At 38.1% G+C, this 12691-nt stretch overlaps 1 protein-coding gene across 1 annotated transcript; it reads right to left on the reverse strand.

Annotated features, from left to right (window-relative positions):
- Positions 1-123: 123 nt before the first annotated feature.
- On the reverse strand, positions 124-11211 carry fermt1 (FERM domain containing kindlin 1). The gene is made up of 16 exons (XM_087852003.1): positions 11119-11211; positions 9523-9682; positions 8792-8889; positions 7602-7737; positions 7325-7462; positions 6652-6835; positions 6446-6548; positions 6269-6376; positions 4384-4515; positions 4200-4249; positions 3700-3824; positions 1667-1773; positions 1233-1457; positions 1015-1139; positions 780-921; positions 124-678 (listed from the first exon to the last, which is right to left on the reverse strand). Exons 2-16 carry the CDS (start codon positions 9671-9673, stop codon positions 505-507), a joined length of 1998 nt encoding a protein of 665 aa, XP_087708129.1. The 5' UTR covers positions 9674-9682; positions 11119-11211; the 3' UTR covers positions 124-504.
- Positions 11212-12691: the final 1480 nt, after the last annotated feature.

A 12691-nucleotide genomic window follows, 5' to 3' on the forward strand; every position in this document is an offset into this window, starting at 1 on the left:
TTTAGAGGAAGAATGCAAGAAACAGGGAGGGATAATTTGCTGTGGCGAGCCCTAATTATAAAAACTGTAAGCCAAAAAAAAAAAAAAAAGTGAAACAAGTTGCAAAATAAAAAAAAAATCCTTTAATTACTTTTTACTTTTTGAAATGAATACATTTGTGCAGCTGGAAAAAAAAGTGTACTTCTTGAAAACATCAGTTCATCCAGACTTTTGACATAGTCTTGACATATTTACATCAACAGCGTTATTTTCCTAGTGCGGGGAACATTGGCATAACTGATTAAAACAAGATATACGATGAAAAATGATCATAGCATTCTTCTCTGGGTAAAAATATATCACTTTATCTCACTGTGATTTGGTATCACATTTCTTCTGTCACTGATGTGGTCAGTGTTTATGGACCACTGCAGCTAGCGGATGCTCTATTTTCACACTGTAACATAAATGTAAATAAGCGATCAATGCTTTTTAAAAAAAAAGCATAGACTAATACATCTTTGCTCATTCTTGGCCTCCGGTAAGTTTATGGAACAGTTCTTCATCTAGTGTTTCATTCTGGTCTTTAGATCGCGTGGAGAGGAAGATGTAACCACCGATGAACTCGTGGACTACCTTGCAGTCACAGCTCACACAGGAGAAGGCTATTGACACCTGTTGATCAAAATCTATGGCCACCTGTAATTACATACAAGAGATTCAGGATTTAAAGTAATGCTGTCTGTAGATAATACACCAGAAATGTCCTGAATGAAGGAAGAAAAAAAACAATCCCTCACCTGTCTTATCTCCCAGTTGACATTCCACTGCTTCATGTTGGAGAATCTCCATGTGGTGACAGGCAGCCCAGTAGACATGTCAATACGAATCATGCGGTTATATGAAATCCCAAGAATTTCATCCTTCTTACTCCCTTTGAATCTGAATGATTGAAAAATAAGCAAAAGGAAAACCTCTTGGATTATCATTCATAAATGACATTGAACGTCTATTATATCAGTCCTTTCACCGTACCTGACAATGTAGTATTTGATACCAAACTCTGGGAGTGATTGCCATGCTTGGATGAAGCGCATCTTGGCCTCCACCAGGGACAGCTGTGCTATGTTTTGGTGTGCCTCGAGGATACGTGCGGTAAGCTTGATGCAGAAATCAAAGGCAAATTAAATAATAATACTTAAAAAAAAAAGATAGCTGTCGGCAAAGTAAAATATGACGAAACTAAGACGAACCTGTTTGGTCTTGTGTTTCTTTGCATATCGTGGCGAAACAAAACACTCGGCATTCATATCCATCGCTTCGACGTCAGGAGCTGCTTGACCAGGAGGGGGCGCCAGGTTCTTCATTTGCAGAAAAGATTGAATGTGCTTCACTTCTGTTTTGTAAGAGCTGTACGCCATTGTCTTGCCTTTGGAAGCGAGGACACATGCAGCTTTCCACTTAGCGTACTGGGTTTCCTGGTCCAAAGGGAAGGAACAGAATAACAAGGTGTAAAGTTTGCCTCAAATTTCTCATGTTTATATGCACAAATATACACAAGGCATTTTTTTTTTAAATAAAGAAGACTTACTGGTATTGACAGAAAAGAAGCACATAATCTCAAAAAGTAAAGATTTTGCTTTGAAAACATTCTCTTTACTTATATGAATGATAAGATGGGGCTTACATTGTCACATCGGATGTACACCTCATTCATTCCATCAGCCACGGGCAGCAGAAGCTTGATGCCGAACTTCTTTTCAGTGACATTGACATCAGGGACCACCTCACAGCCTGGGAATCAAGAAGAGGAGATGGTAATATAAGAATGGATAGATACAACAGATCTCTAACAGAATATTGTCACAGAATATAACTGCTGTCTTTGTGGCAGCTTAAAAATGATATTAAAGAATTACATTTTATATCTCAATTTCACATCATATATGAAATGATCAGAATACTTTGGTTCTCTGTTTTTCTAGCCTTTGAGGGGAAATGATCATTCTCATTTGGTTCTCAGTGGGAGACTAACCTTTTTTTTTTCCAGCTATGTATTTTTAGTGCTTGTCTCTATTAATGTAGCTTTGCATATTCATACTTTAACATAATTCTTTCTCATCTTGTACTGGGTCTTTGCAGCTCTTCAGTTCATCCACAACTGGTTTTAGCTCCTCTCATTCCCTCCTTTTCTTCCACTGTCTGACTGGCTGCTCCTTGTAAACAGAGCTATGTGCCTATGTGACCATAATAATCTGCTCTTACTGAAATCATTACCAACAGCAATTTCAATTAAATTTCATCTCAAATGTATTTATATAGCACTAAATTACAAAAAAAAACAGTCCCCCCAAGGTGCTTTATATTGTAAGATAAAGCCCCTACAGTAAAGAAGGTTTTGGGGAATCCTGTTAACTGTTTATTCTGGCATGTGGCATACAAAATTAAGTCCAGAGTGTTATAAAAATGGTGGGTGGGCTTATTTACATTTTGACAGACGCCATTGATTCTAATAACAGATTAAATGCAGTGTTTATGACGTCACGTAGATCGTGTTGTTCTCAGCAGCTACATAAATGTTAAAATCCCCCACCTTGTTATTTTATGAAAGCGGAACACAAAATCAGATAAAAACTCAAAGAATTTAGAAAGAAACTGTATAAGGGCCAGGAGGACTGTAGTTATGACAAATAAAACAGTTTTTTTATGTGTGTTATTTTTTGTTTTCTAATTATGATTTACAAGGCTAAGAGTCGGGCTTTCAAATTAATTAAAACTGACTGGTTCTTTTGTTGATTGACAAACATTGGCAGATTGCTGCCAGTTCTCCTCCTCGGCCTGTGCTTTAAGGACTCTGACAATTAGTATGACTTGGGGGTGTTGTCATTTAAACTACCATATTCATCCTGCTGTAACCAGGTTTCTGTAAGGCCAAAAAAAATCAACATGTTGATTATTATCATTACATTATCTACTAACAAACTCCCAGAAAGCCTCAGATCAGCTGAAACACTCAGTTTATTTAAATCCAGGTTGAAGACTCACCTGTTCTCAGCTGTATTTAAATAAAGCACCAAATCGGCACTTAAGCTTAAATTTCAAAACTTACATTTTAACTACTGATTTTATCTACTGTTCTGATTTTATCTCTTTTGATTTTATATACTGTTTTGTTTGTTTGTTTGTTAATTAGTTAGTTTGTTTGCTTTATTAATCAATTTTAAATCATGCTTTTTATTTGTTTTTGTTTCTAATGTCTCTGTAAAGCACTTTGAATCACCTTGTCGTTGAATTGTGCTATATAAATAAACTTGCCTTGCCTTGCCTAACAGGGACTTAGAAGAGAGATATCTAAAGGTAAATAATCCACATTTAACACTTTTACTTTTTGGTGGAGTTCTTTCTTTGTCTTTTTATGCTTAAATCATTTGTTGCTGATTCTTTTTGGTGGTTTGTGAGTAGACACAGTCTCCATTAGGATGAGGTTTTGGGGGGATGACAGGAGGAGAGAAGCTACAGGGAGGTATGCTGTGTGACTCCTGAACTTTTGGTACACAGGATCGCATATATATATCCTTATATATATGCAGAGCTCTTTATTTGAAACAATCGCCATGTTTGATAATGTGAAATAAAGTTATGAAATAAAGAAAAGCATAATAGGGCCCATTTAAATTCAAACTTATTAATAATTTTTTCACACAATTCTTTTTTACTGACCTCGGAGGTGAAACTGCTCTATTGGTTCTCCACTGGAGGCCTCCTTGTTCTTGTAGTAAGAGATGGTGGTGTCCTTAAATACAAACCAGTACTCTTTGTATTGGCGCAGCGTCAGTCTTTTTGGCCTGATTTAGCATTGAAAAAGTACATTTGTTTAAGCAAAACTGCATTAAATGTTTTAAAATGTGCATAAAGTCTTATTTTTTAATAACGGAGGCTGCTCGTTCAGAGCAGCAATTCTGAGAGCCTTTCATTAATTATCAGATATCCTCGGGGACATTATAAAACAGGAGCATGAATCAGAGACAAAAAACACACAAAATGAATTTTAAAACAGAATATTTTATGTTTATCCAGTACGCCTTTGATCTCTAACAAATGTTGATCTTATAAACCTTAAATTTGGTTATTTAAGGGCAGCATGCACACACATTACTATGATGATGAATGATTAGCATCTTTGTGCAATATAAATGTAATATATTTAAAGTTGGGTTTACCTAAACAGTCGGAGGGAATTTGCCAGCTCTGGGACGTCTGTAATGTCTTCCTGGGGGCAAGACAAACAACTGTCAATTATCCCATGCGTGCAATTAGCTAAGGCTTGTCTATCAACCTCAGCTTCAGAGCAGGTATTCTACTGCAACAGAGGTGAAAACATTTGGTTATTAAAAATATGTTTACCAGAATTTTGTCTGTGTGCCCGGCCTCGAGTGTCACCTCCAGGTTGGATAGGGCTGCCTCTATTTCGTCAATTTCTGGTTCATTAGAGTTGTTCAGAGGTTCAGTGGACACGGTCAGTTTACAAATGCGATACTGTTGGGACAAAGACTTCTGGTTAGGAATCTCAAAAAGCTAAGAATCTGCACTGGGCTTAACAACTACAAGTGGTAATGAAGTTCTCCGACATGACTTAGGAGGTTATGCAAGGCTGGCATGAGTCAGCGGGAGGTTTGAGCACAGCCCAGCGTGCCAGCCTTTGCACCAATGTGTAGGTGAGTGCAGCATTCCCTTTGAATCTGTGATCTCTGAATCACTGTCCCAGTCGTTGCAAAATAATAGCTGAAGTCACCAGAGATGGGATGAAATCAGGACACTCATCATGTTGCAGCTAAAACACCAGGTAATAATCAGCTTCTTCCTATTGTGTCTGTTGGGGCATTCTAATTATTAACGTACTAGCTTTTCTGCTACTCTGTCTTTAACTGTATGACTCGTTTCCCTGCCTCCCCCTCCTTTCCTCCTCTTCCACTGGGATTTTCCTCATGTCCTGACATGTCCTCAGATGGATTTAGGCACCCACCTCACTCTGCTGTACTATGAGCGTTAAGAAAAACACAAACTGTATCAAAGACTAAAAAAGCTGCATTACTGTGGCCCTGAAGAATTGCATGTCGTGATCTTCATTTGAAAACTTTACCAAAGGAAAGTTTACACTTCTCATAAAACAAGGCATACTAGTGTAATGTATAATGACATACAATCTATAGCTTTATAGTCCTCAGGATCCAAATCTGAGCATTTATCCAAAAACAGCCAGTCAAATGAATAAGGAGTAATTTGTTATGTGAAGCATCTTGAAATTTGAAATATAGTTCATTATTACTTCTGCCAAGAAAGTTGTGTTTTTGGGACAGTTGGCATGGCATTCTGTCTGTCAACACAACAAACATTTTGAATGAATCCTGGTAAAACTTAGCGTGTGTGTGGAGTAAGGTCATGCTAACAAGCCATTAAAACTCTTAATTGAAAATTGACAAAAAGCCTTATAACTTATTATCAGAATATAGAAAGTGCCATATAAAAATGAACACAATGTGACATGATTAAAACTATCGTGTCACATTGTCCTCTCCTTCAAAATTAATACACCGATCAGAAAGTCAAAGTGATAATAGTGCTATACTGAGCTATTTAAAACTATGTTTCCTACTGATCCTGTGAGTATGAATGACATATATTCTAAATATCTCATTATTTATTACAACTTTGTTATAGTAACGGGTTATACCCATTTAAATACATAAAAAGTTGAATACATGTAAAAAAAAAAAAAGTTTTTTGGAGGTAAAAAATAATATTTATTACTTAACATTTAAACAGTGAAATTAATATTACACACCTACTAAATCCACATAAATAAAAAATAATTATATGCAAAAACTGTCAAGTATACTAAAATGGATTTCAGCAGAGCAAATAACAAAAGCCTGCACGTGGCTCTTGGTTTGGTCTAAAAGTACATTTAAAAAGAACAAAGAAACAAAATGTAAATATACTAAATATAAAACTATTCCCCTAAAAAGAAATATCGGATAGATAGTGAGCTGAGTTGGAGGAGGTTTGTGCTCTCCAAGTGCTATTTTATTGGGCCACACAACAGTTTTCTCATTAACCCTGACACTCATCAACCAAACCATCCTCATGCGAAGGGTAACAAGGGTTACATTTAATAATCTTCCACGCGTAGTATATGCAAGCAAACAATAATGATTGCATCACATTTAAACAACTTCAACTGTAAAAAAAAATCATTTGCTTGCTTTCTGCAATGGCAAATTTTTCTCACCTGTAAAGATGCAAACATCAGCATTTCCTCTTCAGTGCAGTCTATCTCTTCCAACAGGATAGACCAGCGGGCCTGCTCATATAGCTGGGTTATCCTGACGCCATCATACTAAAACACAGAAAAATGCGGTTTTAGTTCAACATTTTCCTTTTTTTGTCTTCACCTTGGATCTCTTACCTTAGGATTGATGTCAAAGAAGACATTGTACTTGAAGCGCAGTAGTAGCTTGTCATAGTCTTGAATGTCTTGCTCCATAAGTGAACGGGATGAGTCCAACCACCTGTTTATTATAACAACAACAAAATCAAATGTTTATCTAGGGAAAGAAATATCTCTCAATGTATAATAATCAGCTTGAGATAGGAAATCCGGTCGGTTTCTACCCTGCATTGTTGACTGCTTTGTCCACCAGTGACAACGGCTGATACATCTTGGCCAGCTCGGCAGGTGGCAAGTTTGTCTGAGATTCTGCAAGAGGATTTTCTCCAAACCAAACGCTGGTGGCAGACATTGGCATCCCATTCTCTGGGTCATAGGTTGCTTTCATGGTCTTACTATACATGGGGCCTAGTTTGAGGGAAATAAAGGGCTAATGATTAGCTAAGATTCAACATATCTTCATATTTATACTAAATATAAAGGTACTGCATTTAAAATCCAAATTCCAAGAAGCCAAAGTTAGAATATAACTTGGAAATGGTGCAGAGTATGAACTTTGTAGAGTGGGTGTTCCTGGAGAACACGGCAGCATACTGAACAATTCTGTCAGATCTCACTGTTGAGAAATGTGCCCTTTCAGATCACAGATGCACTACATACCGTGCAAAGCTTTAAACTAAGGTGGGGATGCTCTATTCATATATCTTGAAAATATGTATGTTTATATACCTTTTTTTCTTTAGATTAAATGAACTTTATACAAAATGCAGCGCACAGAAAGTAACGAATCAGATGCACATATCGTTGTAAACAGCACCAATTCCCTTAGATAGGCTTAGAGAGTCTTTCAAGGCACATGAAAGACCATCTATTTCTATTGCACATCTTTTTCTTTACCTGTTCCACTTGGTCCCCCACTGAGTAAATCTATGTCCCAAATCTCCTCCTGCTCTGAGTCCTTATCTTTCTTCTTCTTCTTTTTGGAGGCATCATCCGGAGGCTTCAGCAGTGACAGTTCTTCTGGTCTTCTAATGTCTGAAATGGTGCAAAGCAGGAGCAGACAGGAAGAATATGGGAAGGAACTTGAACCTTGAACTTAGAACAGTGAATGAGGCATTCAAAATCAGAGCTATAATAGTGCGGGAGAGAGCAATCGGAAGAAACAGACGCTTACTGAGTATTCTGCAGATGTCTGTCACCGTCTTGAAGACCACATTGGAGAAGCTGACGGTCATTTGGATGGTTTTCATATTGGGAAGCTGCAGTAGCAGTGGTTTATGCTGGGGTGTGTAGCGCAGCTCAGCATCAGCCTGTGTAGCAAAATGAATTGTATTTATATTAGCTTCATGTCACGGTCCCCGTGTCTCTCTGGCTGGCTCACGCTGGCTACAGATGTTGTTGTGTTTTGTTTTTGTTTTCTTTGTCTCTCCTCCTCCTTTCTGTCTGGGTGGAGCTCGTTACGGGCTCTCGCTCTTGGCCCACCACCTGTGTGATTGTCTCCACCTGCTGCTGATCTGGCTGATTTCCCCAGCTGCTATTTAAGGCAGTGGCACAGAACAGCTCACCGCTGGAACGGTGAACCTCCTGAGTTCGTGCTCTCGGCATTATCAAAAGAATCCCCTGTGTGTATTTTGCTGTGGAACTAACGTTGAATTCTGTGTGTGGATATCTCTCTTCTGGACCAAATCACGGGACCTGCCCGGGTGTGACAACGTGTGTGTGGAGGAGCTGTGGCGGTGACTGTGTGGAAGAGGAAGCGTGTGTGGGGTCCAGGGCTCCCCTCCCAACTCACTGTACATATATATAGCACTGAGGTGATCCCTGTTGTAAATAAATAATCCCCTTTTGTTCTCAAAGAAAGAACTGTCTGCGCGCAAGTCCGTCCAGTAGCCATGACACTTCAGGTGTCAAGCCAGTGTATATCCTGTATATTTACTTTGTGTTGGAAACCCAGTATTATCAATATCATGTTGGTGTGCATGTAGTAAAAAATGTCTGCCATTGCAGTAGAACTAATGGAGATTTAAAATAAATATTAATTTATACTTTGGTGTTTTTGTCCACATTTTTTACACCATTACTGGAATCAGGGTTTGTACTTGGGCTTAAACATTACTTGACTGGATAAGATATGAAACATTATTATGTACCTATATGGCTTTGGCTACAGTGAATAGGTCAATAAGAGTGGGAGGATATAATTTTATTTAATAGCTTCCAACATGTTATATAAAACCTCTCTACATCTTTAAGAGCTGCAAGAACACACGCAATTTATTTAGCCAGATTTGACTGAAGAACACCTTCCCATTGGATATTTTAAGGGAAATTCCACATTCCTTTGGGTGTAAGAATTCATCTTACCTGGATCCCATACTTGTCCAAGGTCCAGTGGGTCTTGAGCAGCCAGCATTTCCTCTGTTCCCACCACAAAGCATGGTCCGACCAGTCCTGAGGAGCCTCTGCAAGGCAGACGTATTAAGTAAGACATTTTATCACCCGCATATTATTATCACATGTCAGGTTTAAGGGGTAGTTCACACATCAAGTTATTGCACTAATTTACATGTCGGGTTTAAAGAGCCTTCAGGGGGAGGTTCTGGCTCCGTAGGTAACATACTTCACCAACAACTACATCTGCTAGCGTCACAAATATTTTCCGCTCCCACGGTTGTGTAGGTGGTGTGGTTTAATGAGTCTACCTGACATCATCTTATGGTGCTGGGCTGAAATCCATCTGTTGATGACAAGCCGCTTAGTCATTTATTATGTCCCATGCTCTTTGAATCACCTCCATAAAGTTGCCTTCAAGTTAGCCACATTAGCTCCTCTGTGTTTATAGAGGAGCGTAAATTGATATCAGATCAGAGACTGGCTGAACTTTGGCCCCTGGGGCTACACAAGTTGGCGCACTGTGACAACACAATGGCACCGTAGTGTAGAAGAATGCAGCTCAAACAAGGGTGTGGCTTGGCTAACAGAGCTGTTGTAGCACCACATGTAGGTTGAGGTTCTTTGTTAGCCTTTGTAGTTACACACTTTTAAAATTCCTTCCAACCACTATGCAGAAACACATCCGTGCTAAGCACACTTACTGATTTTCTCCACCAGCTTAAGCATGAGGCCACCGATGTGCAAGTCTCCCATCACCCTCATCTTAAATTTCATGGACTCGTCACCTTCCTTTTGATCCACCTGCACAGATAGCTGCCACGATGTGTCTCCATACTTTGCAGGTGTAACCATGGTCCTGTTCTAAAAAGACAATGAAGAGATTATTAAAAAAAAGGTGGGGGTGCTCACAGGTTTAGTGAACGCGACCACAGGGGCACAGCACAGGGGATCTTAGAAGGAAACTACTATCTCTAATTAAGCACTTAGTGAGGGGAATTACTCTAAAATGTGGATTATTTTGCTGATCCCGTTTGTTCGGATAATAAGGAAATATCTGGGATTGAGTCAGAGGATTGAGTGTTTCTCAACATCCTGATTTACTTGGCAAAGATTTCACCACCACACATCCCTTACTGTTTCTGTCCCTGAGTTGCCGCGTATGGAGTAGATTCGAACTCTGCTTCTGCTGCAGTGTCTCTGCAATGATACTGCAGCCCCCGATCTACTCAATACCATTTATAAATAAGACACCAGCGAACACACCGACGGGCGGAAGGAAAACAGATCAGACTGCAGAGCATGCAGCATGCGCTAACAAACGCGACACAACCTAGTATAACAGCACACATCTGGGAGATTGATTGGTTGATGTTAATAAGGTTGAGTGATAGATAAAAGACATAAGGCAGATAAGAAAGGAAAGGGGGAGGAGGAGCAGCACAGCTGTGGAATGTGTGACGAGCAGGGACACGAATCTGGTGCAGGAGAGATCATACAAAACAACAATCTCCACACACTGCACCAGCCTACATTTATATCACATCTGAGCTCTGAAATGTGGGAAATAAAGACATGAAAACTCTGACACAAACTAATCTGAACTATTCACCGCAACACTGTATATCAGTGACTTTTTGATACTGTGTTGTCGCAATGATGATTTTTTTTATATACACACACTCTGCTTTCTTTGTGCTGCTCCCTTCCTGCACTATGCGCTGCTGTAGGGTGCAGTAAAAAGTTGGAGCTTGCATGCCTGCTGAGGGAAAGCTTGTTGAGATGTGTCGGAGTATGATGAATTCACTGGCATAGTATTACACTAGCTGCAAAAAAACTGATGGAGACAGCAAATTTGTTTTAATGCAAAAGCCTTAATAAGAGAAAAGCAAATATATTCATGCAAAAATATACAATTTAATGAGATCTCATATTGGAACTCCTCATACAGGACGCCCACACCACGTAAAAAAAAAGGCCTCAGCGATTCCTTATTCACTGTAAATAGTCACTAAGCTCAGAAACACTCCTTAAATCATTCAAAATTATGAAAAATGATAGCAAACTTTCTTTAGAAACTTTCATAAACAGAAACTTTCCAAGAATTCAGGATTCCCAGAACAGTTTTGGGAGCCCTATATAGGCCTACGGATAAATCCCAACAGGGTCATCGCGATCATGTGTTGTGATTTTTTTTTTTTCATCTTCAGAGATCAAATTCCGTAGTAAAATAACGGTAACGTCTCCTCCTATCAAGTATATACAAATTTCCCAACCGAGAATAAGAAACCCATTCTTACCTTAAATTAAAGTTTCCTGCCAGTGAGCAATTCCTGGATATTTTCTTGGGAAGTGGACTGACCCCGAGAATGAGGCTCCTTTGGGAGTAAAACACGCCCAGTTCACACAGGTAGAGAACGGAGGTGGGAACGTAGGAGGAAGTGGCCGAGGTGCACGTAGCATAATATCCCACAGAGGTGAGTTTGTTCTAAGGCACAGTATACGGACGGCTGTTTAAGTGTTTTCAGCAAAATATGAGAAATAAAATGAACAAACTACCATACTGTCCGTCTCAGTGGTTAAAAGCTACAGACCAGCTAAAGCTAGCAAGTTTATCAATGCTAACAAAAATATTTCAGTGAACATACTCAGCCACTTAGCTAATACTGTCATTTTGTTATTGTGGAAATAACAAGAAAACGGCAGCTCTTAGTTGGCTCAAATAGAGATGTCAACACGAGGTTATTAAATTTAATTTGGTTTGACATTATACTAAGAGAGGTTTTTTTTTATTGTTGTTTTAAAATGTACCTTCATAATTTACAGACTACTTGAAATGCTAATCATCTTTTTGAGAAACAAAAATGTTCACCATGGTACTGTTAATATATTTTTACTAATAAGGACCAGGAAGACTATCGTACAAAAAGTCAGATTGTTACAGTTGCCCATTTTGGAGGCAATTGTAAGAGTAGATGCGGGAAGTTGTATCACTAAAAAATACATCATGCTAACCCACTGTGTCTCAAACTGAAGAAATCTTCAAAATAATGGCCTATGCACTTTCAGATTTGTTTAGATGTTGGGTATTTTAGGTTGTATATTCAAGGCAAAAATATTCTTTCTATTTTTCCAAGAGACCTGGCCATTGTTCCAGTGATAATTAGATATTATTTTCTGATGTAAATAAAAAGTACATTTTACTCAAATATTATTACTCATGTAATATACGACCAAATGACAGAACAGAGCTTTGCAAAATAACACAAAAAAGGTGAAGAGCATTTTATATGTTTATTTAAAAACGCATTCTGTGTATATTTGTTTGTTTGTTTTTGTTTATTTGTCTATTAGACTACCTCTCATGAAAACAAGAAAAAATGTATTTTAGAAATATGTCAAAAACTTGTTTAAAACTAGAAATCATGGAATTCACTGGACTGAATTCATGTTTTTATACCCAAATTTCAGCCGGCACATTGGGACTTCTTTGAGGAGACCAAAATAAATGAAGTACTAGAAATAAAATTAATTATTTCTGTTCACAAATGCAAGTAAATAACTGTAACTCGGCGTTTTAATCAAAAATCAATAATTTGCCTTTTTCTGCTGTTTTTTTCTAAACAGAAAATTAAAAAAAAATCATGGATAACAAAATAATTGGTTTAACAATAGTACATGCATGTGAATTAACCATTACAGAAACATAGCAAAAATATTTTGGTAATTACCAATACTTTTAATTTAGGGCAGCTGTGGCTTAACTAATATGTAGGGTAATATTGTTTTAACACATATAAAAGTCAGCATTTATACAAAGAAGCATGTATTTTCATTTTAAGAGTGAAATATGTCTGTGTCATCATTCAAGCA

Source organism: Neolamprologus brichardi, chromosome 15, assembly GCF_056152115.1.
Source record: "Neolamprologus brichardi isolate AB-2024 chromosome 15, ASM5615211v1, whole genome shotgun sequence".
NCBI lineage: Eukaryota > Metazoa > Chordata > Actinopteri > Cichliformes > Cichlidae > Neolamprologus > Neolamprologus brichardi.